This window comes from Pongo abelii, chromosome X, assembly GCF_028885655.2.
Source record: "Pongo abelii isolate AG06213 chromosome X, NHGRI_mPonAbe1-v2.0_pri, whole genome shotgun sequence".
NCBI lineage: Eukaryota > Metazoa > Chordata > Mammalia > Primates > Hominidae > Pongo > Pongo abelii.
The window spans coordinates 53,365,100-53,391,416 of NC_072008.2; the positions used below are offsets into that span (position 1 = coordinate 53,365,100).

The 26,317-nt window shown below is 47.3% G+C and overlaps 1 protein-coding gene across 10 annotated transcripts in view; it reads right to left on the bottom strand.

The window, feature by feature from the left end:
- Positions 1-9,112: 9,112 nt before the first annotated feature.
- The window catches only part of KDM5C (lysine demethylase 5C), a 36,965-nt gene continuing 19,760 nt past the window's right edge, over positions 9,113-26,317 (bottom strand). For 4 of the 10 annotated variants that reach the window (XM_063720989.1, XM_063720988.1, XM_063720993.1 and 1 more), the window contains 14 exons: positions 22,604-22,723; positions 22,300-22,494; positions 19,725-19,906; positions 19,512-19,636; positions 19,239-19,386; positions 18,517-18,622; positions 17,432-17,790; positions 16,663-16,801; positions 15,978-16,157; positions 15,674-15,811; positions 14,882-15,481; positions 14,515-14,593; positions 14,179-14,378; positions 12,902-14,074 (listed from right to left, as the gene is read on the bottom strand). In XM_063720989.1, coding sequence (XP_063577059.1) covers positions 13,709-14,074; positions 14,179-14,378; positions 14,515-14,593; positions 14,882-15,481; positions 15,674-15,811; positions 15,978-16,157; positions 16,663-16,801; positions 17,432-17,790; positions 18,517-18,622; positions 19,239-19,386; positions 19,512-19,636; positions 19,725-19,906; positions 22,300-22,494; positions 22,604-22,723 — 2,937 coding nt within the window. In that variant the 3' untranslated portion in view covers positions 12,902-13,708. 10 annotated transcript variants of the gene reach the window in all.

The following is a 26,317-nucleotide window of genomic DNA, read 5'->3' on the forward strand; positions in this document are numbered from 1 at the left end:
CTGTCACCCAGGCTTAAGGGCAGTGGCGTGATTTCGGCTCACTGCAACCTCTGCCTCCCGGGTTCAAGCGGTTCTCTTGCCTCAGCCACCTGAGTAGCTGGGATTACCACCACCACACCCGGCTAATTTTTTTTTTTTTTTTTTTTTTTTTGAGATGGAGTCTCGCTGTCGCCCAGGCTGGAGTGCAGTGGCACGATCTCGGCTCGCTGCAGGCTCCGCCCCCTGGGGGTTCACCCCATTCTCCTGCCTCAGCCTCCCGAGTAGCTAGGACTACAGGCGCCCGCCACCTCGCCCAGCTAATTTTTTGTATTTTTAGTAGAGACGGGTTTTCACCGTGTTAGCCAGGATGGTCTCTATCTCCTGACCTCGTGATCTGCCCGCCTCGGAAATTTTTGTATTTTTAGTAGAGGAGGGGTTTCACCATGTGGGCCAGACTGGTGTTGAACTCCTGGCCTCAAGTGATCCACCTGCCTCGGCCTTCCAAAGTGCTGGGATTAGAGGTGTGAGCTACCACGCCTAGCCCATATTTTTTATATATATATATATATATATATATATATATATATATATATATATATATATTTGTTTGTTTTAAGTAATCTTTTTATCTCTTCCAGGCACAGGACTGATGTAGCCTGAAATCAGACATAAAACCAAATCCTGCAGGTTGCTGAATTACAACGCAGGTTGAATTCATAGGATCTCCAGGTCTCATATGCAAAAACATGGCTACTGATTAGGGAACAATGGGACCTTGAGAATAGGAATAGGAACATCAGGATTGATTTGGATAGATCTGAGCACCCTAAACCCCAACCCTCACTGAGTTTCCCTTGGCAGCAGAAGCAGCCCTTCTTCCCCAGTCTATGGGGCTGGTCCTGCCTGACTTGGGGACCCTCTCACTGTTAGGCTAATCTTTTCAAGATCCACCCGTATCATCTCTTGCTGCCTCCAGACCCATTACTGAATTCAGATTCCTGTATGTCCCAGGAAGTAAAGTCAAACCTATGAGGAGAGAGCACACACACACACACAAATGATAAGATGTAGCTAATTTATACTGGCAGAAACCTCCATAATATGGGTGACAGAGTGAGACCATGTCTCAAAAAAAAAAAAAAGAAAGAAAGAAACCTCCATAATATCTGATAATTGATTCTATGGATGATAGATCAGGGAAAAAGAAGTGTAATTTTTGATTGGGCCAAACTTTTTTTTTGAGACGGAGTCTCGCTCTGTCTCCCAGGCTGGAGTGCAGTGGAGCGATCTCAGCTCACTGCAAGCTCCGCCTCCTGGGTTCACGCCATTCTCCTGCCTCAGCCTCCCAAGTAGCTGGGACTACAGGCGCCCACCATCACGCCTGGCTAATTTTTTGTATTTTTAGTAGAGACAGGGTTTCACTGTGTTAGCCAGGATGGTCTCGATCTCCTGACCTCGTGATTAGCCCGCCTCGGCCTCCCAAAGTGCTGGGATTACAGGCATGAGCCACCCTTTTTTTTTTTTTTTTTTTTTTGATACAGATTTTCGCTCTTGTTGCCCAGGCTGGAGTGCAATGGCTTGATCTCGGCTCATCACAACCTCCACCTCCCGATTTCAAGTGATTCTCCTGCCTCAGCCTCCCGAGTAGCTGGGATTACAGGCATCCACCACCAGGCCTGGCTAATTTTGTATTTTTAGTAGAGACGGATTTCTCCATGTTGGTCAGGCTGGTCTTGAACTCCCGACCTCAGGTGATCCACCCGCCTTAGCCTCCCAAAGTGCTGGGATTACAGGTACGAGCCACTGTGCCTGGCTGGGCCAAACTTTTTCATTGTGGTAAACTATATATAACATAAAAATTTCTGGAAAGGCATGGTGGCTCATGCCTGTAATCCTAGCACTTTGGGAGGCCGAGGCGGGTAGATCACCTGAGGTCAGGAGTTCGAGACCAGCCCGGCCAACATGGTGAAAGCCCATCTTTACTAAAAATACAAAAATTAGCCAGGCGTGGTGGTGGGCACCTGTAATCCCAGCTACTCGGGAGGCTGTGAGGCAAGAGAATCACTTGAAATCGGGAGGTGGAGGTTGCAGTGAGCCGAGATCGCAGCACTGCACTTCAGCCTGGGTGATAGAGTTGAGACTCCACCTCAAGAAAACAAAACAAAACAAAAATCCACTTTAACCATTTTTGAGTGTACAATTAGATGGCATTGATTACATTCACAATGTTGGGTAACCATCACTACTACAGTATCTAGTTCCAAAACTCTTTCATCACCCCAAACAGAAACTCTATACCCATTAAGCAATCATTTCCCTATTACCTGCAGCCTCTGGTAATCTCTAACCTACTTTCTGTCTCTATGAATTTGCCTAGTCTAGATAATTTCATTTAAGTGGAATCATACAATATTTGTCCTTTTGTGTCTGGATTATTTCACTTAGAATAATATTTTCTTTGAGACAGGGTCTCACTCTGTCATCCAGGCTGGGGTGCAGTGAGCAATCACGGCTCATTGCAGCCTCAACCTCCCCAGCTGGGCTCAGGTGATCCTCCCACCTCAGCCTCCTGAGGAGGTGGGACTACAGGTGTGAGCCACCACACCCAGCTAGAATAATTTTTTCAAGGTTCATCCATGTTGTAGCATGTGTCCAACCTTTATTCCTTTTATGGCTGAGTAATATTCCAGTATTTGTATATGCTGCATTTTGTTTATACAGTTATCTGTTGATGGACACTTGGGTTGTTTTTACCTTTTGGCTATTAATAATGATGCAAAGAACGCTGGTTCAGAAATATCTGTTTTGACTCCTTGTTTTCAGTTCTTTTGGGTATATTCTTAGGAGTGGAATTGCTGGGTCATATGATAATTCTCTGTACCAGGACTCCAATTTCTCCCCATCCTCTCCAATACTTATTATTTTCTGATTATTATTATTATAGCCATACTAATGGGTATGAAGTGGTAACTGATCTGCATTTCCCTAATAACTAATGATGTTGAGCATCTTTTCATGTGCTTCTTGGCCATTTTTATATCTTGGGAGAAATATCTATTCAAGTCCTTTGCCCATTTTTTTTTCTTCCTAATCACAAAGACATGATCCTTTGCCTTTTTTTTTTTTTTTTTTTTTTTTGAGACAGTCTTGCTCTGTTGCCCAGGCTGGAGTGCAGTGGCGTGATCTCAGCTCACTGTAGCTGCCACCTCCCAGGTTCAAGTGATTCTCCTGCCTCAGCCTCCCAAGTAGCTGGGATTACAGGCACATGCCACCACGCCCAGCTAATTTTTGTATTTTTAGTAGAGATGGGTTTCACCATGTTGGCCAGGATGGCCTTGAACTCCTGACCTCAGGTGATCCACCCACCTCGGCCTCTCAGAGTGCTGGGATTACAGGCGTGAGCCACTGCGCCTGGCCTCCTTTGCCCATTTTTAAATTGAATTGCTTGTCTTTTTGCTGTTGAGTTGTAGGAGTTGTTTGTATATTCTGGATAGTAAATCCTTATCAGATATATGATTGCAAATATGTTATCTTATTCTGTAGGCTATCTTTTCACTTTCTTGATGTCCTTTGATGCACAAAATTTTTAATTCTGATGAAGTCCAATTTATCTGTTTTTTCTGTTGTTGCTCATGCTTGTAGTGTCACACCTGAGACTGTTGCCACATCCAAGGTCATGAACATTAACTCCTATGTTTTCCTCCAGTTTTATGGTTTTAGGACTTAAATTTAGGTCATTAATCCATTTTGAGTTAATGGTATCTGGTGTGAAGTAGGCATCCAACTTCATACTTTTGCATGTGAAAATCCAGTTGTCCCAGCACCATCTGTTGAAGAGACTAATCTCTCCCCTCATTGAATGGACTTGGCACTCTTGTAAAAAATCAATTGGTGGCTGGGCACAGTGGCTCACACCTGTAATCCCAACATTTTTGGGAGGCTGAGGTGGGAGGACTGCTTGAGCCCAGGAGTTTGAGGCCAGTCTGGGCAACAGAGTGAGACCCTGTCTCTACAAAAAAAAAAAAAAATTAGCTGAGTGTATTGGCACATGCCTTTTAAATCCCACCTACTTGGGATGCTGAGGTAGGAGGATCATTTGAGCCCAGGAGTTTGAGACTGCAGTGAGCCTCAAACTGCAGTGAGCCAAGATTGGCTGGGCAACAGAGCAAGCCTGGGCAACAGAGCATTCCAGCCTGGGCAACAGAGCAAGACTGTGTCTTGAAAAAAAAAAAAATCAATTGGCCATTTGACTTTGTTCTTTTTTTTCTAAGATTGTTTTGGCTATTCATGGCCCCTTGTAATTCCATATGAATTTGAGGATCAGCTTTTTCATTTCTTTTTTTTTTTTTGAGACAGAGTCTCGCTCTGTCACCCAGGCTGGAGTGCAGTGGCGAGATCTCAGCTCACTGCAACCTCCGCCTCCCAGGTTCAAGCATTTCTTCTGCCTCAGCCTCCCGAGTAGCTGGGATTACAGGCACAGATTACCATGCTCAGATAACTTTTTAAAATTATTTTTAGTAGATACGGGGTTTCACCGTGTTGGCCAGGCTGGCCTCGAACTCCTGACCTCGTGATCCGCCTGCCTCAGCCTCCCAAAGTGCTGGGATTACAGGCATGAGCAACCACACCCGGCTAGCTTTTTCATTTCTGCAAAAAAGCTGTTGGAATTTTCACAAGGACTGTGTTGAATCTGTAGATCACTTTGGCTAGTATCAACATCTTATCAGTATTAAGTCTTCCAATCTATGAACATGAGATGCCTTTCCATTTCTTTAGATCCTTAATTTCTTTCACCAATGTTTCATGGTTTTCAATGTACAAGTCTTTCTCCTCCTTGATTAAATTTATTCCTAGATATTTTATTCTTTTAGATGCTATTGTAAATTGAATTGTTATCTTAACTTCATTTTGGATTGCTCATTGCTAGTGTATAAAAAGCACACTGCTTTTTATGTGTTGATCTTGCATCTCGCAACTTTGCTGAATTTATTAGCTCTATGCCTTTTTTATTTTTTTAAGAGAGATGAGGTCTCATTCTGTCACCTAGGCTGGAGTGCAGTGGCATGATCATAGCTCACTACAGCCTCAAACTCCTGGACTCAAGGGAGCCTCCTTCCTCAGCCTCCCGTGTAGCTGGGAGTACAGACACACATCACCATGCCCAGCTAATTTTTAAAATTTTTTTGTAGAGATGGGGTCTTGCTATGTTGCCTAAGCTGGTCTCGAACTCCTGGCTTCAAGCAGTCCTCCCACCTCAGCCTCCCAAAGTGCTGGGATTATAAGTGTTGGCTACCACACCCAGCCTGAAATGCCTTTTCTGCATCAAGTGAGATGATCATGTGTTTCTTTTCCTTTGTTCTATTAATGTGATGTTATTACCTTGAACGATTTTCTTATGTTGAACCATTCTTGCATTCCTAAGATAAATCCCACTCGGCCAAGACGTATCCTACTTTTAATATGCTGTTGGATTTAGTTTGCTAGTATTTTGTTGGGGATTTTGCATCTATATTCACAAAGGATATTTGTCTGTAATTTTATTTTCTTGTGATGTCTTTATCTGGTTTGGGTAGGGCCAAACTTTTCAGTATGGGTACACTCATCAGCAATCCTGGATGTACTTTGTTAGTTGAAGCAGCTAGGAGTATTTCTAAAAATTGTTCTATTGATTGACCAAAACCTCTACTCAATAGTAGTTCGTGTTAAATGATGTTAAGATGCCAGAAATTCCATGGTACAGTGTAGGCAGGGGAATCCATCGTTTAGGGCAATAAGAATGTTGGAATCGATTAGTCATATGTAACACATTCAACTCACCCTTTTGACTAGGTGGACATTGACATTCCTTTCACAGGACTTTGAGAAATACACTGTGGTAGAAACTAGCTAAGTGGTCATTAAACTTGTTTCCTCTTCCTCCTAGGGACAGATTTAGACTACATTTGTCAGTGTCCTTACAACTGGGTATGCCCATTGTCTGAGTTCTAGCTAATGGAATATGAGAAGTGATGTATGCTACATCCAGCTCATAGAAACCTCCCACATGGTGTTTTCCTCTTCTGGCTATTTAGGATGGAGATAACAATAAATACAATGATGACCATGTTTTGAAGATGGCAGACCTTCTAGACAGAAAGTGCCTAGGCCTCTGAACCATCACTTAGAAGAGGGAAACTCAATTATTAACACCTGTTTTGGAATACTACAGAAGCAAGAAGTAAACTTGTCTTAAATCTCAGAAAATTTTTTTCTGTCCCAGGAGCTAGCTTTACCTTAACTAGTACATGAATGAGTACCAGTATTATAAAGCATTGCAGTGATTTATTTCTGCAGGTGAGGGTCATGGTGAGAAATCATGAATGGGCTCCCTGATTTCAATGGAGGTAACAGGTTCATCTCCAAAGAGAAGTTGGGTCTGGTTCTTATAATGGATAGCAGAGCCATAGCAATAATCAGGTTTGACCTGTGGAGGTCTGTATAACAGTGGATAATTAAGGATAGTTTCCCTAGGACCAAAATAGGTAGCCTGATAAAGTCCTAGTTGTTATAGAACCCCAATAATCTTCTACTCTGGAAAACGGAGGCCTGATCTTGTCCTCAAAAATGTGGCATCCCAGCCTCCTCCCCAGTTCGTAGACCAGAGGCCCTTGAATGAAGGGGAGGGTCCATCTGAAGAAGGACCTTGCTACACTTTTCACAAGTGTGTATGGCAAAATCTCCCTCCTTGCTTTCCTCACAAAGACCTGCAGCCACAGTCATTGTACACTGGGGACAGGGAAATATCCAGGCCTTTGAAATAGACTGGATATTGGTTCTGAATTAATGTTAATCTCTGGTGATCCAGATTGCCACTGCGGCCCATCAGTCAGAGTGGGATGGGGTTATACATGAAGTTTTGATCTGAGTCTTTCTTACACTGGGCCCAGAAGAAATCCTGTGGTGATTTCTCCAGTTCTTGGATATACTATTGGAATCTACACAGTACAGATGGCATAAAGGGGAGGAGGACTACAGCTGAAGAGCACGTTAAAGACTCAAGAAATGGGGGATAAAATTGGAGGTGGCAATATCGTGATAACAGAAGTCCCAGGAGCAGAGAAAAATAAAAATGGAAAAGTGGGTCTATTTTGTGAATGAATGGCTGAGCATAGGACTCCAAGTGACCCAGGCAAGCTGAGCTCCCCATGGTGAGTTGTGTGTTAACTGTCTCATCAAGCCATGAAGTTATCTATGTGAAGTAGCACTCCACCACCGAATAGAATAGAGTTATACAAGCAGGCCTAGATGATGAATAAGCTGCCTGAGCAAGTGAATCATACTCCCAACTGCTGTACTGCCATCCCTCTCTCACCCACACCTGAAGTCTCATGGGGAATTCCCTGTGACCAGGTGATTAAGGGATACAATATTCTATTCCAGCTTGGTTTATACATAGCCCTGCATGATATGCTGGCCCTGCTGAAGTAGCTAGCTGTAGTGTTACAGCCCTACTTAGGATTGATCCTGAAGGACAGTGAGAAGGGAAATTCTCCCAGTAGAACAACTGCCTGGTCACATAGCTGGTCAGAGGTATAGATAGGTTTCCACTGTTTCATGAGTAGATGTTAATGATTCGGCTAAATGGTGAAGGACTTGGAAATAACAGGACTGAAATATTATTGACAAGGTCTGAGGAAGAGCATATGGCTGTCCCTCTTGGAATGGGCAGAGATATTCATGTCCCACATAAATAAGCACCAGAGAGAGTCCACTGCAGAAGAGGAGCTCAGTCAAGTAGACAGGTAGGTGTCCTGTTCTGTGATGTCAGTCAGCCTCTTATCTGTCACCCTTTTCTTTGCCCAATGGATTCCTGAACAAAATGGCCATGGTGGCAGGCATGGAGGTTATGCATGGACTCCACAATATGGACTTCCACCAAGACCAATCTGGCTATAAGCCACTGCTGAGTGCCCAACCTGCCAACAGAACAGTAACCCAAGCCCCCCGTGGAACTATTTCTTGGTGGCAGCTGATTACAGACAGGACAAAATGAAACAAAGCCACGGGACCCCCAAAATTCTACTGGCAGGAAGCAAACTGGGGAAACTGTTCAGCTGCAAACATGTGCTGCCTTTCATGAAAAAGGCAGGCACAGAGGGTAAAACCAAGAGGTCAGAGGGCAGAGCCTTAGAATATTATTCCCAGGCTTTGACATCTAATCAAGAAACTTCCATTTTCCCAGCTGGATTTCAGAGTTGTTATAGACCAGTAACTCCTTTATGTCTCCCATTTCCCTTCTTTTTGAACCAGAATGTCTGTAGTTGTTGTCCTATGGCTATTCCACCACTGTACCTTGGGTGTGTTGGGGACAGATAACTTGCCTCTTAAGTCTCACAAATCAGCCAGGCACGGTGGCTCACGCCTGTAATCCCAGCACTTTAGGAGGCCAAGGTGGAAGGATAGTTTGAGCCCAGGAGTTTGAGAACAGTCTGGGCAATACAGTAAGATCTCGTCTCTATAACAAACAAAATAAAAATAAAAAATAATTTTCTTCTTTTTTTTTTTTTTTTTGAGACGGAGTCTCGCTCTGTAGCCCAGGCTGGAGTGCGGTGGCATGATCTCGGCTCACTGCAAGCTCCGTCTCCCAGGTTCAAGCGATTCTCCTGCCTCAGCCTCCAGGCACCCGCCACCACTCCCGGCTAATTTTCTGTATTTTTAGTAGAGACAGGGTTTCACCGTGTTAGCCAGGATGGTCTCTATCTCCTGACCGCATGATTCGCCCGCCTCGGCCTCCCAAAGTGCTGGGATTACAGGCGTGAGCCACCGCACCCAGCCAAAAAATAATTTTTTACAAAAAAAAATTGTCTCACAAATCTAAAGATGGAGAAAAATAGTAGTTAAGAAGCCATACTCAAAGAGCCTCTTTCATATATGGACCTGATTTAGATGTTCTGGATTTTGGGGCAATGCTATAATTGGATGAGACTTTTTTAGAGACTTTGGGAAGTGGTGAATGTATTTTGCATGTGGAAGCAACATGAATCACCAGGACCAGTGGAAAAACTATAGTAGTCAGTCTCCAAGATGACCCCCAATGACCCCCCGCCTCCTGGTATTCACACCTTTGTGTAATCCCCTCCCATTGAGTGTGGCCTGGACCTAGTAACTGACTTTTTTTTTTTTTTTTTTTTTTTGAGACGGAGTTTGCGCTTGTTGCCCAGACTGGAGCACGATCTTGGCTCACCGCAACATCTGCCTCCCGGGTTCAAGCAATTCTCCTGCCTCAGCCTCCTGAGTAGCTGGAATTACAGGCATGCGCGACGACACCCAGCTAATTTTGTACTTTTAGTAGAGATGGGGGTTTCTCCATGTTGGTCAGGTTGGTCTCGAACTCCTGACCTCAGGTGATCCGCCCGTCTCGGCCTCCCAAAGTGCTGGGATTACAGGCGTGAGCCACTGTGCCCAGCAGTAACTGACTGACTTCTAACGAATAGAATATTGCAAAAGTGATGGGATGTCACATCTGAAATTAAGTTATAAAGACTATGAGTTCTGTCTGGCATGTGGGCACTCTCCTTCTATCTCTAGCTCATCTTACTTGATTGCTGTGATGAAGCAAGCTGCCATATTGTGAGCCACCCTATGAAAGGGTGCACATGGCAAGGAACCTGAGAGTGACCCCCAGCCAACAGCCAGCCACATGAGTCAGCTTGAAAGCAGATCTTTCCCCAGTCAAGCCTTGAGATGACTGTAGCCCCAGCTCACACCTTGCTGGCTGTGAGACCCTGAAATAGAAACTCAGCTAAGTTGTGCCCAGATTCCTAACCACAGGGACTGTGAGATAAAATGTTGTTTTAAGCCACTGTTTTTGAGGTAATTTGTTTTATGTAGCAAATATATAACCAATAGATAGATAGGCGTGGAGGTTATGTACCTCGGCAATATGAACTTCTAACCTACCAAGGCCACTGTGGCCCTAGCACTGCTGAATTCCCAACCTACCAACAGCAGAGATCAACACTGAGCTCCCACTGTGAACTATTTCCGGATGGCAGGCTGATTGATTACTTTGGACCCCTTCTGTCTAGCACAGGCCTTAGGGTCACAGATATTTGGTGAAAATCCCAGCTCTGCCAGGCTGATATGCCTAGGTGAGGCCTGTTTTCCTAGGGGTCTGTTTCCTGTGTCTGTTGGGGACTTTGTGAAATATCTCACATAGAGCTGAGCACCCAGGTGGAGGTTCACAAGGGGCTGTTCCCCTTCCTTTCATGTGAATGCCCAGGGGCAAGAACCCTGTTCCTCTGCTTCCTAACCCCTCTTCTCCCATCACAATTTCAGGTCTTCTGGGAAGCATGGTTAGTGTCTGCCCCTTCAAGGACCCACTGACCATGTACCTCAGACCCCAGGCGCCACTCCCAAGGGGTGGTATCCCGTACCACTGGACTCTGCAGTGCAAAGGAAACAGAGTCATATGCACAGTGTGGAGCTCCAACTGATGCTCCTACCTCCTTCTGAAACTAGATTGCGGGCCCTTGGCCTGGAAGTGGAGACAGACTGAGGCCTGGGCCTTGCCTTCCCTCCAGAAGCTCCAGAGCTTGGGGGTGAGAGGAGAGACAGACCTATTAATCTTAGAGTGTTTCAGACACCATGTAAGGCACAGGTGGAGGCACTAAGGAGAAGGGGAAGAAGGGTTCAGTTGGGCCTGAAGGAAGAGTTTGGGTAAAGTCCTTAATAGAAGTGATGTCTCTTCCCATCCCCTTGTCACCTGCAGATTCAGGAGCCATCGAGGGATGTGGCAACATTTGGGAGGACTCGGAAGCTAGGTGATATCTCTATAATAGAAAATGACTTTGAGGTGAGAAGATACCCACTGCTTCCCTGACCTCATTCTCCCCAGGCCCTTATCTGAGGGGGAGGGTGTCCCCTGAGCCAGTCCCCCTCCCTTTCTAGGGGAGTATCTGGGAAAGAGGGCAGATTTGGAACCAGAGAAAGCTCTCTGGAAGAGGTTAGATTTGATCTGGGTCTTGCAGTATGATGGCCAGGGCCTCTCCTGCAGAGTTCATGGAATGCATGTCTGCCGTGAAGGAGTGTGTGAGGTATAGGACACGGACGTGCCAACATGGTAAAGGCTATCTGAAAACTGGTGAAGGATGGGCCTATACCAGGGAGGCCCCTGTCCTGGGCCAAGCAGTTCTCTAACCTGGGAGTTGCTTCAGGTTGTAGGCACCATCTCTTCCTCTCCTGTCTGGACACTTCTTCCTGTGGCTGACTGCCTTGGGAGTGGTAGTTAAGTGCTGTGATTGAGCCCCTTCCTGCCCATCCCAGCTCTCACACTCATCTCTCCTGTCAGCTCCTCCAACCCCCTTTTCATGATCAATTCCAGGGGAAAAGGTCAGCCTTTTCCCCTGGACTGAGACCTGGGGTCAAACTGGACCTGACAGGGTTGTCCACGGACTCCTGTCTCTCTCCTTACTTGTATAGCCTAGGGTCCCAACTGGAAGACTAGATGAAGCAGGGTTGAGCCAGACCTTCCCACCAATCAAAGCTGCCAGAAGAGGGCGGGCTTTCTTATTTACCACGAGGTTCCTATCAACTGCAAATATTGGGAAGGGGGAATGAAACCCATGATTTCAGATGAGAAAGCAAAAATAAGAGTGGCAGTGTGCTAAGCTCCTGGGCTAGGGATCAGGACCAGCCTTTAGCCTCCTCATAGCCCCTTGAGAGGATGGAAAGCCCTTGAGGCAGGCATGATAGGAAGCTGACTGGCTTAGGGCTTCCATGCTCTTGCTTCCTCCTTTGTATCCTCATATCATGGGCAGACTCCAAACACAGAACACTCAAGACCACAAAGAATGGTTCTTAGCCTTTGGAGGGTCAAGGATCCCTTTATGAATCTGATACAAGCTCGTTAGTCTTCTTGTCAGAAAAACACATGCATGCAAACACCCACAAAAACATGTAAACAATCTGTTGATGGTCCCTGATTTAGTCCAGCACCCTCATCTTAAAGACTTTGGGACTCAGAAGGGAGATCTTTCCAACTACTATGGGACCATTAATGGGCTTGAAACCACTTTGCTAAGTGAAAGAAGCTAGACACAAAGGATCACATATTATACGATTCCATTTACGTAAAATGTCCAGAATAGGCAAATGGGATGAGGGGTAAAGGATGCCTAAGGGATATGGAGTTTCTTTCTGCAGTGATGAAAATGTTCTAAAATTTTTTTTTTTTGGAATGATGGCTGCACAACTCTGAATATACTAAAAGCTATTTAATTGTATACTTTTAAGTGGGTGACTGTATGGTATGTACATTATATCTCAATAAGCTGTCTTAAAAAAGTGAACTCAGGGGTTGCAAATGACCACACATCTGAGCTTTAGTCCCCATTCATCAGGGGCATAACCTGTGGAGAAAAATCAGGGAATTATGCAGTATATGGGTTAGACAGGAAAACATTCTAGAAACAATGAGATTCTATGTATAATCTTAAGGGCAATAAAGCATCATGGAAGGTTTTAAGCAGTATATAATCAGATCTACACTTTAGAAACCCCCCAAATCACTGAATTGTACATTTCAAACAAGTGAATTTTATGGTATGTAAATTATATCTCAATAAAGCCATTAAAAAAAATCCCTTTGGGAGCTTGAGGAGGATAAACTGGAGGGCATCAACTGGGGGAGGCTGTAGTGTAGGAGTTTGGGTAAGGGGGCCCGAGCCCATCTGTTTGGACTTGAGGGAAAGTGGCTTGGGGTTAGAGTCGGGGGAGGATCAGAATGTCTTGCCCAAGGTTAAGAAGCTGGTGGAACTTGATTTCAGAACCCAGAGCTCCCTGGCTTCAGCCCTAGTGCTCCTGCCAGCACTACAGCTGCTCCACTGACTGGTGATGGAAGCACTGTCTTCCCCGTCTAAGAGAAATGCACTTCAGAAACATGTTTCCAAAAAATGTTTCTAAGGGTTTTATTTCTAACAAGAGGAAAATAATAAAATAAAATTAAAATAGGCTTCAGTTGGAACCAAGTTTCTTGTTTTGCTTTTTTTTTCTTTTGAACAAATTAATTACACACCAACAATCTTCTTTTATTACAACATGAACCCAGGAGGAGGAAAGGAGACAGGGGAGGACAGGGAGGGAGGACTGAGGTGGTTGTGAGGACAAGCACCAAAAGCTTTCTTCAGATCACAGGGAGCCCTGTTCAGCTCCCCAGCCAAATTCCTTTAAAATAAAAAACTGTGAGCACGGCTATGTGAAGTTTCCTCCTCCTGGGTGGAACAGTCAGGGGAGGGAGAGGGAGAAGGGGGTAGGAAGGAAGGAAAAGAGGGGAGGAGAGTGGGGGCAGGGGTTAGTGTAGCATGGCCTGGCCAGGACCAGAACTGGGGAGAGAAGGGAGGAGAGTCCCCCAGTTTGCATATACACTGGCCTTGTCTCTGGAATGGTGATGGCCCAGCCCCAGCCACCCCGCTGCCCACCAGCCCATCCATCTATCTGCCTCAGGTGTCTGGGAATGCTGGTTAGAGGCTACCAGGGAGGGAAGACTCCAGGGGCCGGCCCCCAGGAGCTGAGGTCTGAACAATACCTTGGAGTCAGAATACAAAAGTCAAGGGACTCAGGGGTGGGCGGGTAGCAGGGATGGCCACCCCCCTACCCGCCCACCCCCCAAGAAGGAGGCTTGATGGTCAGAAAGAGGATCCTTGAGGCCGAGGGGGGTCTCTGTCAGGGTCTGTGCTAGGCTCAGCCACTGTCACAACTGTTGCTGAGGCGGCTGCTGTGGGCAGGGCAGATGCAGCCGGGGAGTCAGAGTGGAGAAAGGGGCCGAGGGGCCTGAAGTGGTCCCTTCCGCCGGTTCCAAGCCATTCTGGTTCTCCTGGGTGCTGGGGCTGCCAGTGGTGGGGATGGGTGCAGGGGGGCCCTCACCCCCAGTCTCCTCCTCCAGCTCTTCCTCCTCCTGGACCTCCTCAGCCTCTGGCCCTGAGCTCCGTACCCTCTTTGGCTCTAGCTCCTCTCGGGCTGGGTCATCGCCCTCCCCACCCCGATCCACCTTCCGCCGCCGCCGCCTCTCCAGGGCCCGGCCCCGAGCCCGACTCCCGTGACGCTCTGCCTTCTCCAGCTGTGATTACAGATAGGCAGAAAGACAGGTTGTGGGCCAGTGGTCAGGCCTGGGCTCCCTACTCGGCCTGACCTCCTGGCCCGGCCCATGACCCCTCTCCTCACCTCCAGAAGTGTGCGGATCTTCTCCAGGTCTGGGGGCTGTCCAGCCTGCAGCAGCTGCCAGATGCTGTGGTTCTCATCCAGGGTCACCTCGAGCAGGTCCCCCTCCATCATGAGCTCCTCCAAGGGGGCCCGGGTTGCCTCAGGCAGTTCCAACACAGGGCCAGTCAACTGTGGCAACAGCGAGGACAGCAGCTCCAGATCTAGGAGGTTGCAGGAACAAGCGGCATTAGAGGCTGCCCTTGGTCTTATCCCCACCACTACAAGAGAGCTGAGGACTACATGGGTCACTCTGGTGATGGGCAGTCAACAGCCTACCCACACCACACCTAGACCTACCTCTCTTACCTGAGCCCTCCTCCGGGGCTACCTTCTCAGGACTGGTCACACTGTCTCCATTCTCCAATAAGCCCTGGACCTGCGGAGGAGAGCAAGAATAGGTAGGGGCAACTGAACTGAAGAACCAGGCCCTATTCCTCCTCCGCCAACCCCAAACTTGAGACCCTCTGCCTTCTGGAGGAGGAGGGAAGACATAGGCTGCCAGCAGGGAGCAGAGGTCTAGGAATCTGGACAGATGCAGAATGGAGTAGGAAGGCTGCTCCAAAGAAAACTGAAAATTGGAGAACAAGGGGCAGGGCCGAGCCTAAACTGGGGTAGGGGCTAGGAGACAAGAATCTGAGGACAACAGCTGGGCTGAGTAGCTCACCTTAGGCATATCCTTGCCACTGCCCTCTCTGAGGGGGTCAGAAGCCGGGGCTGCAGGGTAGTTACGAGGCTCCTCAGGTCTAGGTTCAGCCTGTAGCCGTTGGCGGAGCTCAGCCAGCCGTCCCAACAAAGCAGTCACATCTTCAGAGGCGAGAGCCTGCCTGGCGCGGCCTTGCCAGCTGATGGCCCTCTCTGTGAGGCACTGCAGGGCCTCGCCCTCGGGCAGCCGCACAGGCAGTCTCTGCAGGGCTACCAGCAGTGCCAGGATGGTCTCCAGGCGCGGGCGCCTTGAGCGCATACACAGTGGACACAGGAATTTGGTGTCCCATTCCCACCAGGCCAGCAGTGGGGATGAGGTGGGATTGGGCCTCGGAGAGCTGAGGAGGCGAGGCACTGACACACACCGCCCATGGAACCAGTCCTGACACAGGTCACACTGCAGAGCTCCCGCCCCAGCCAGCACCTGCCCACACACACAGATAGAGGTTGTAGAGGAGGCCGTGGTCGATGATGCCAGTGGACTGGGCTTGGCCGAATTGGTGCGACGCAGCTGCAGGATACCCTCCTTCTCCTTCTGTTCCCCCTCCTTGAAGGCCACGATCTGCCACACCCAGGACAGGAGCAAAGTGGGTCAGCAGCCTACCCCTTCCCTTCTCTGGGCCCCACCTTAACACCCCCACTCCCAAACCAGGAGAACTGAGGCTCAGGGGACAAGCGGTCTGCTCATGGCCACCCAGCTCAGACACTCTATCATCACCAAGCCCTTCTCCCCATCTGTGTCTAAGCTCCTTACCACAGAGCCTGGGTCCCTGAGGTCCTGCGCAGACAGCCCCAGCAGCTCTGTGTCAGATTTGTACAACCCCAGCTCCTTCTCCATCCACCGGCTGCGCTTGGTGCTGTCTGAGCCGGCGTCTGCACATGGGCAGAGAACCTGAGGCAGGCAGACAAGAGAGGGAATGACTGGGCTTCCCTTACATCCCCCGCACTCTCCTTCCCTCCCTGGTGCCCCCACAAAACCCATGTTATCCCATGAGCCATCTCATAGAAGCCAGGGCAGGCGTTTAAGAGACGCTGTAGGTCAAGGTCCCAGGCCTCACCTCCAGCAGCGTGTAGCAAGAATTTTTCTTGAGGAAGGTCTTGGAGGCCTTCTCCCTCCAGGAGTGCGCTGTCAGTACCTGTAGCTCTAGCTGTCTCAGCTCCTCCAGCCCCACAGGTAGGTCCCGGCCCACAGCTACTAGGCCCTCCAAGTCATCCAGGCAGGGGTAGTGGTCACCATTCTAAGGACAAGGGCGAAAGACAGCTCAGTTCAACTTGGCAATGCTACTGATGCTTACTCTGTGCCTGGCCCTGAGGTGGAAAGATGAACTGGGCTCAGTCTTGAGGGATTAAAAAAATAAGTGTCATCCTAAGGAACAACCACTTGGCTCTCTCCCACAACACCGGCACCTACTGACTGGCTCAGCTCCAAGTATCTACTCAGCCTTCTGTTGTGGTTTGCCTCTTCTCCTCTCCTCCATGCCCCTGCCCTGCTCAGTCCCATACCACCTGCCTCCCTGGCCCACCAATCTCATCCTAACCAGTGCCCTCTCTTCCTTCAGGCCAGCCTCACACTCTTCTTCTCACCCTGCTCATCAGGCAAATTTTGCCTCCTGACTACATGCCATGACCCCTTCCTCTCTCCAGCCAACCCAACCCATCCCAGCAACCCAGCACATCCCAGTGTATATGCCATCTCTTCCCAGCTGGACTGAAGGCCTGGGGTGGGAGTGGCAGGGTCCTCACTTGGATCTCATCAACATCAGCAATCCAGGCCCGGGCCTTAGCAAGAGCCTCCTTGAGAGCCTGGATGTTGGGCAGGTGAACGGGGATGTTTTCTGCTTCACGGATTATGGCCTCAAGTGTGGCTGGTGGATGCTTCTGCCTAAAGGTAAGGAAAAAAAGAACGCTCAGTCTGATGTGGTCTGCCTGACCAGAAGCCCAGCCTGACCACCAGATATATCTGCATGGGCCCCTTGAGTGTCTGTTATTCCTGCCGTCACTTGGGCCTACTTGCTTGTATTCCACCTAAGGGTAGCTGCCAGTCCCTGCTTCCCCAAGACTGCATGCACCCAACTTCATCCCTTCTGCCACAGCTCTTGCACCTCTGTTTGTCTGCCAGTCTGCTGGCCTGCTGGCAATGCCTACATATACAACCTGTATTGTGTAATCTGTTGCTGCAGTTTGTCAACTGCCCTGTGTGGGGTCTTTCTACCAACATCTGCCCATCTGCCTGTCACTTGTGCTTCTGGGTATGCGCACATTAGCCTGTAGGGCTAGTCTTCTAGATAATCTCTATCTGTCCATTTCTGCTTCTCCATCAGCCTCTCTCTGCCTTTAAGTATACAGAGTTTTTTTTAAAAAAACGACAAGATAGACAACAAAAGAGGGGAGAGTCAATACAGTAACACAGGAGCGTGATACCTAAGGCCACCCATGGGCATCATCTTCTGGGTCTCCATTCAACTTTGATGTTTGGAGTAGGGCAGGGAAGGGAAGCAGCAGCTGGACCTACCTGGCCTCCAGGCAGAGGTGGGCTTTCTCCTCCCAGCGTTCAGCAATGGTCAGCAGCTCCTGCAGCTCAGCCTGGGCTTTATCCACAGCAGGGCTAGGGGCTACACTGGCACCCGCGACCAACAGTCCTCGCATGACAGCCAAGGTGCCCCTTCGGGCTGAGGGGGCCAGTGTGCGTTTCACCTCATCCAGCCATCGCGCCTGTTCCACCTGCCGCTGGAGCTGCTGGGCCTCAGGCACCTCCACCCCCAGCTGCCGCCCCCTCTCCAACAGGGACTGCAGTAGCCCCGGACTGGAGGGCAGTGAGGCCAGGGCCTCACGAGCCTCAGCCTGGTAGGCCTCCACCTGTTCCAGAATACCCTACCAGGACACAGGATGAAGAACAAACTCCTCAGCTGGGCCCACTGAGGGGTTCCCCCACCAGATGGAACCTTGTCCCACCTACCTTCTTACCCTCCAAGCTTTTGGGGCAAAGGAACCTAACATGGGCTGGGCTCTCCTTCTCCAAGCCCTAAGACAGTTGGGGTTCCTAACACTGACTGCTCATTAGAATGCCCTGGGGAATTTAAGAATGCAGATTCCTGGGCCCCACCCTTAGAGATTCTTAATTAACTAATAATTATTAATCTATGCTTTATTTAACTTTTCAGAGGGCTCTGTTCTCAGGGCACCAAGAGACCTCCCTGCCCTAAAAATTGCTATGCTTAGTCCTCACATAAACCCTCGTGCTCACCACCTTGGGGTCTGTTGCCCTCTCTATCTCACTTCTCCTCCACCTTCATGAATTTCCCTCCACTTTCCAAGCCCAACAAGCACCCCTGTTACCTCCTTCTCCTCTACCCCTCCTCCAGGAAACCTTACCTGGACTCTGTATCCTATACTCATATCCTTGCCACCTGACCCTCAAGGCCCATTTCTAACAAGCAAGTCACTAGACCCTTGCCTCACCCTTCCCACCTGTTCTTTTCTCACACGTGTGTCCTGTCTTGCCTGAGCACTTTAAGCTTTTGAAAGGAGCCAAGCATGACCTACTGCTCAGGTCCCCTGGTCCCCTTGATCCCTCATCAGCACTCCAAGCATCCTCACCTTGACATCCCCAATCTGGTGCATGGCACAAGGCAGGTTGTTCATCTGGTCCAGAAAGGCCCGGAGCTCAGTCAGGGTCATCTGTAGACCAGCCACCCTGTGGGGGCTATGGAGTATCACATGTGAGGTTTCAGATCCAAACCCAGTGCCCTCCCTCCATGTCTATGCTAAGACCAAACACCTTTCCTCACTACACCTGTCCACCTTGATCTCGCATATTTCAAATTTGCCCCAATTGCCCAGGTTAGAGGGAAGGTTTTAAATTACAGAGCATGTTCATATTATGAGGGGAAAGAATTAGAAACTAATGGGTTGTAACAAGAGCTACACTTTGCAATCCATCCTCTACTGTGAACTCTAAAGCTGTGTAGCAGGGATCAGGTCTATATATCTTTCTCCTGTTCTTACCCGTAAGCCTCCCACAACTCTTCCCTGCCCACAAAACCCCTCACAGCCTCTCTCTCTCAGGCCACTTCCAGGTACTGATAAAAAATAAACACTTCTAGCTTTCTTATCACGGAGGCTCTCCTCTCCTTTTTAGGTGGCCTGGTCTCCTTGCCCTCCCCAACACCTTTCAGGCCATCTCACACTCTTGTGCCTGGCAGCTTCCTGCTGATGTCCATTCTGCCAAATGGTATTCACAGTCTACCCCTTGCAGCACTTTTCCTCGGTGCTGGATCCTCAGCACCTTATGTGTGCCCTAACTCCTCACGCTGTCATACCCAGCTTCCTGGCCGCTGACCAGTCCCAGAGCTCGGGACACGCAAGCCTCTGCCTCACTCAGGCAGTTCTTTAGTTGCTGCAGCAGCTCACTATTAGGAAACCTCCGCTCACGGGCTTCAGACTCTAGTGCCCTCAGTTCTTCAAGGCCTGGAAGAAAAATGAGGGCAGCAAGGGGTAGGCAGTATTGAATAGAGGCAGAGGAAGGGGGTCAGAGTACAGAAGAAAGGGAATAGAACTTGCCTGTGGAGTCCCTCCATCCCCCCATCACTCACTGCGCTTCCGCCCATCCTCCACCTCCAGGGCCACTCGCACTTTGTTGGCCCAGGTGTCAAAGGACTCAGCCCGAACCTTCAGCTTATGCAGCATGGCAGGAAGCTCATCCAAGGTATACCGATACCTGGAGAAAGAGGGCAGGCAAGAGCATGTCTGGCCCAGCTCTGCATCCTCCTTCTTGCCCCACTTCCTCCAGAAAGGCCCATGCTTACCGCAGGTACTGCCGGCTACTGGAGCACTTGCAGAGATCATTGATGTGGGAAAGGCAGACAAGGCCATCTGGGCAGTCGTAGCACGCCAGGGCTGACAGGAAACACGTAGTCTTGCACTTGATACACTGGCGCTCATCATCTGGGAGCAGCTCAAAAGCCTCTCGCTCAGCCTCTGTGATACCCTAAGGGCATTTAACCCATGCGTTATATATAACCAGAACCAGGTAGCAGAATCCTCCACCTCAGCCACCACCAACCCCTACTTTAGACTCAAATCTATGCTGAAGGTCATGGGGTTTAAGAGGCCAAACCCCAGGAAGCATACCTGCCCTTTGTAAAGTCTAGACTCTCAAAGCTTGGGGAATCAGATAAACCAGGGCAAGATCAGTGTGCGCTGAGTCAGATAATTTTATAAAGGAAGAAAAATCAGGTAAGATCCAGATCAGCAGAAAGGGCCTTGTGGGTGAGAGTGAGGAAAGCGGTGGACCAAGATACCAGAGAGGTGGCAATGAGTGGAAGTGGCCAAGGGACAGGCCTGGCTAGTTATGTGTACTGGGGAACAATATCGGCTTCCAGTTACTCAGCGCCCACTGTGTTCCAGGCACCACGCTGGCCACTTAGTAGGCAGGAGATACTTGTGCACATATATAACTTAGAGAAATTCAACCGTATGTGCTTGTGTTCAGGGTTTAAAGAGATATAATAATTTTCTCCCAAAAATATGGCTTCCAAACCTAATCCAATGACTTCATCTGTTGCTCAGATAGAGAAAAAGCAATCCATTTCAAACATGAAGGAAAAGCTGGCTATACCGGAGTCATCGAGAGACAACCCAGTGCATATACCTAATGGGCAATTTTAGGGATTTTAATGGGAAATGTTGACTCTAACAGTTTTTGTCTTACATACCAACTTTAACACCTAACCTCTGCATAAGTTATGAGCCCAAATCCCACTCTGCCACTTATATGCTGTGTGATCATGAGTAAATCATTTAACGTCTCTGGGTCTGTTTCATTATCTAGTAAGATAGAGATAAACAGTATCATCCTTGTTGGGTTGTTACGAGGATTAACAAAAATAAAGCAGCTATGGAATCAGACAAGTATCTCAGCACTTAGATTCAGTGTTCATCAAATATTTACTGTTATTAGCTCTAATTTTCAGATAAGAATATATATTCCACAGGCCCATCTCATTTTACTAAGGCAGAAACTAAGTCTCAGGGTCAGTAACTTGCCAAACTGAGTCAATTTTGACTCTAAAGCCAGAGAATATTCTAAGGATGAAGTCTCTAGGATTTTTTTGGACTACAGACTCTTGAGAATTGGATGTAAATTATGAGTCCTCTTCCCAGAAACATACTTAAATACACATACAATCTCTTATAGGATTCCAAGACTATGGTGTCCAGAATGCTTCTCTGAGGTAAGGGCCAAGTGTGAAGAATTCTGAATGTCAAGATGAGAAGGTCTATTCTCCCCACCTTGCTTTGGCTCCTTCCCACAGCTTGGCACAGCCACATGGCCATCATTTAATAACAGTACTGAACAGAGTGAGAAAATGATGCCCGGAAAAGCCCAGGGACTCAACAACTAACACCACGACTGAGAGGCCCCAGACTTCCAACACTACTGTAGCTATAGTTCTCCCTATAGCCCACACTCACAGGAAAGCTATAAATGAGCTTTAAAATAAGAAAGTATTACCCTAAATAGGCAGCAAGGGATCCCACAGAACCAGCACTCCTTTGTAATCTTATGAAAGACTCTCACAAAGTCAATTCCCTAACTGGGCAAGTGTGAAATTTGAAGATGATGGCTGAAACTACACGAGTGGACTTTAGAGCTCTGTAGCAGCTTCCACTCAGCTACACACACAACTGACACAAGCTTACAAGAAATCAATTAAAGCAGGGCCACTTTCTGCTTGGTAATATTATTGCCCTAGCTTGAGTTAATGAACTATCTGCATGTAATAAAATGGTAATTCCTGAGAAACATTCCAAATTTCAATCAGTTTCTTCATGTATTAACATTACCAATAATTGCAGCTGCAACATTGCAAAGGCAATGTTAGAGAGATGGCTTTCATATAAATCACCTTACTCTAACCTTACATCTTGCAAGTTAGGTATTTATTCCCATTTTAGAGTAGGAAAGTGAGATATGAAAGATCAAGTAACTTGATGCAGTCACCTAGATAATCAGCAGTAAGGTTTCATATGCCAGTCTATTTTGCTGGGTCATGTAAATAATGATAAATAGCTGCTATACCAGTACCTGCCATGGGTCAGTCACTAAGCAAACATTATCTTTAATACAATCAACTATCCAAAAAGATAAGCATTATCATAATCCCATTTTTCAGATGGGAAAACTGACAATGAAGTAAATCGACTTAAGCAAGGTTGCTGGTAAAGGGTATAGCAGAGAATGGTATGTGGTTTTCAATCGAGATGCGTCTAGTTCTTTTCACTATATGCCAAGAGTAGAAGCTACATCTTCTTGGTGCTGCCTCTGCCTCCCCGAACTTCCACCAGAATAGGGTGCTTGATCTGGGGTACTCTCCCCACCTTCTCCAGCAGGGCCTTTCGTAGACGCCGCTCTTCTTGCACCATGATGAACATCTCCTTATGCACAGCTGCTGCCAGGTTCAGGTCTAGCTTCTCTGGGCAGGCAGCCATCTTGCAGATAAGCTCCTCATGGGAGAAGACGCAGTATCTCCGGAGCCGGCGGTAGTGCTCAATGCACTGGCGCCCAGCAGGCAACTGTGGGCAGGTTCAAGGTTGAGTGTGGCCAAGTCTGGAGGCCATGATGCCCCAGCTTCTCCACAACCCTCCTGCTTCTCCCCGCCATCCCACCACATTCTAGACTCACCCAGTCGGCAGTGCAAAAGTTGACAGCCTCGGCAAAGTTGTAGCCTTGGTTGAAGCCGCTGTGGTAAGCACGGGGGAAGGTGATGACAAATTCTCCTGCACACTGGTTTGTGCGGACAACCTGAAGAACACGAAAGGCCATGGCTGCTGAGATAGAGATTTTCCTGTATACAGACCTGACTTAAGTGCAAGGTCATTAAGGAGACAAAGAAAAGCCTCAGGGAACACAGTCTGACAACAGAATCCCAGACTCTCCAACTCTGAAAGGACCGACCACTGGTTTCTGCTCTCAAGGTTTTGATGTGTGTTCAGATGATAGGAAGATTTGAGATTAAAAAATATATCTGTCAAAATATTCCAACTTCCTTAGTAATTTTTGCAAAAATTATAAATATCACTTTTAATCAAGCTGGACAAGCTTTTTTAGTTATTTACTTTCATCAGTTATATATGCAGTTCCTAGAGTCAAATGGCTCTATAAAGATCTGTTATAAAATCAGCCAGCCTTGCCATTCTCCCTTCCCCACAGCCAATCACTTCCACCTCTTCTGATTATTTTGGCGTTGATTATAACTACCTTAAATAACATGCTTCTAGACTATGTTAAAAACAGCCTGCTGTTTCTCAATTTGCTTAGTTTTTTATGCATATATCCCTAACTTTCTGACCAATATTTAAATCTCTTTTCCTATCAGTTTTCATCTTTCTGTAGCAGTCTCACGTAACCTTCCGATCTGTCCCAATCTGGACCAGCTGTCCTCCCTGGATCATCACTCTCTTGTAACAGATCTCCTATTTCCTAGATCCCATGTCTTCCTCTTTCTTGGTTTATTCCTTTGCTATGCTTAAGAACATCCTCCAACAGTTTCCTGAGAAATGGTGTGAAGAACCTACTTTTCTTTTTTTAAAGAAAGTCTCTATTCTTACTCTCACATTTGACTGTATATAGAATTCTAAGATGAAAATCTTTTTTTTTTTTTTTTTTTGAGACGGAGTCTCGCTCTGTCGCCCAGGCTGGAGTGCAGTGGTGCGATCTCGGCTCACTGCAAGGTCCGCCTCCCGGGTTCACGCCATTCTCCTGCCTCAGCCTCTCCGAATAGCTGGGACTACAGGCGCCTGCCACCACGCCCAGCTAATTTTTTGTATTTTTAGTAGAGACGGGGTTTCACCGTGGTCTTGATCTCCTGACCTCGTGATCCGCCCACCTCAGCCTCCCAAAGTGCTGGGATTACAAGCGTGAGCCACCGCGCCCGGTGAAAATCCTTTTTTTTTAAACTCCCATAGTTGTTGACTCAGAAAATAATTTTAAAGGCACACTGCTCTGATCTTCTAGTGTTACTGTTGAAAAGTTTGAAGCCATTCTGATTTCTAATGCTTGATAAGCATTTGAAACCTGTTTCTCTCTCTCTCTCTCGAGCTTATAGGATTCTTCTGGTCTCAGTGTTTGACACGGAAATTTACAGGATATATCTTGGTATGAATTTCTTTTCACCCATGTACTGGGTAGGCCCATTGACTCTGGAAAATCGGTTCTCCAGTTCAGGGAAATTTTCTTGACTGATTTCATTAATGATTTCATCCTCTCAGTTTTCATCTATTTTCTTTTCATAACTCCTATTTGAATATTGAACCTCCTAGAAAAATTCCCTAATTTTTTCTACCCTTTTCCATCTTTTTACTCTACTTTTTGGGAGATTTCCTCAACTATTCATCTTTCAAAAGTGAAAGACATACACTTTTTACATTTTTCACTTTTGCTATCATAATCTTGTTTGCAGTATGCTATTTTATAAACAGTATTCTGGTCTTCATTCATGTTTACAATATATGCTTTTCTTCTGAAGTTTATTTCTCCCTGCCTAGCCTCGGTATCTCCAAGTTGCTTCTCTTTTGGGGGGGTTTATTTTTTAGGGTTTCCTCAGTTGTTTTTTTTTTTTTTTTTTTTTTTTTTGACACAGAGTCTCACTTTGTCGCCCAGGCTGTAGTGCCGTGGTGCAATTTCGGCTCACTGCAACCTCCGCCTCCCGAGTTCAAGTGATTCTCCTGCCTCAGCCTTCCAAGCAGCTGGGATTACAGGCACATGCCACTACGCCGTATTTTTAGTAGAGACAGGGTTTTGTCATGTTGGCCAGGCTGGTCTCAAACTCCTGACCTCAGGTGATCCACCCGCCTTGGCTGGGATTACAGGCGTGAGCCACTACACCGCACTGGCCTCTCAGTTGTTAATCTGTGGCTGCCTGCTTACATTTAAGAGGAAGAGCTTAAAAAGCTGAATGGAAGCTCTGAGTACACAGATGAAGCTTGTCAACTGTGAGCTTCACTGTAGGGTGATCTAGCTAAGCCATTTAGTTTGGGAAACTCTAGGTCTTTCCTCGCAGGCCAGTCAGATTCCCCAAAGAAAACCCCCCCCTTTTTTTTTTTGCCTGTAGGAAAAAAGGCCTGGCAGCCAGTGTTCTAACAGCCAAGTGGAGAATGATGACTGGGAACCTCAGCATCCAGTATGATAAATCCTAATTACATTCCCTATAACTCCACCTTCAATTGTACCTAGGAGACCTTAAACCAGAGACTCTGTTTTAACCTCTTCAGAAATAAATCTTTGGTCTTTTACTAGAGTGACCGGACATTTCTAGCTGCCCAGCATGGGAGGATATCTCACAGCTTTTTTTTGAGACGGAGTCTTGCTCTGTCGCCCAGGTTGGAGTGCAGTGGTGTGATCTCGGCTCACGGTAAGCTCCGCCTCCCGGGTTCATGCCATTCTCCTGCCTCAGCCTCCCGAGTAGCTGGGACTACAGGCATCCGCCACCACGCCCGGCTAATTTTTTGTATTTTTAGTAGAGACGGGGTTTCATTGCGTTAGCCAGGATGGTCTCAATCTCCTGACCTCGTGAACCACCCGCCTCGGCCTCCCAAAGTGCTGGGATTACAGGCGTGAGCCACTGCACCCGGCCCTAACAGCTTCTTATATAGACATGAACCAATCCTTATTTTCACCCCAACCATCTTTACCCCTAGAATGCCTGGTGCCACCGATAACAAATCTTTGGGGGATTCTGAGGTATGAATCGGGTTGGTTCTCAAGATGTCCTCAGTATTGGCTTATGTTTCAGTTTTCTCATCTATCTGTTTTCTAGATTCAAGAATTTTATCATTGTCTCCTCTCTCGTATTCTCCATCTCTGTAATTTTTTTCACCTTAAAAAATTCCTTTATGTAATTTTTGTGGAGTTTCAGTACAGAATGGAAGTAGCCATGTGTATGCTTAATCTGTCATCTTTACTGAGAAGTCTCACAAAGCTTTTTAAGATAAACATTCAATTTTGGTGAAGACACAGTGAAGTAGGTACAGTGCCGGTAAGGGAATCAATACATTCTACTCTCTGGAAAACAAATTTGCTAATGTATATCAAGAACCCTTCAACCTAATGATTCCTCTGCCAGGAGTCTAAATTAATTTGGGGAGAATTAACATCCTAACAATATTAAATCTTCCCATTCATAAACATATCTCCACATTTATTTGGACCATGCATCAGCTCCCACCTCCATCATATTTTCTTCTCAAATCTATCTCTACTTAGAGGCAACATCAGCATTTCTTTCTTACCTGTATTACTGCACTAGCCTCAATTACTAACTGCCAGAAGTATCTTCCAAAAAATGCAAATTTGACCATGTAGTGCCTCAGCTGAGAGCCCCTCACTGGAATCCCCATG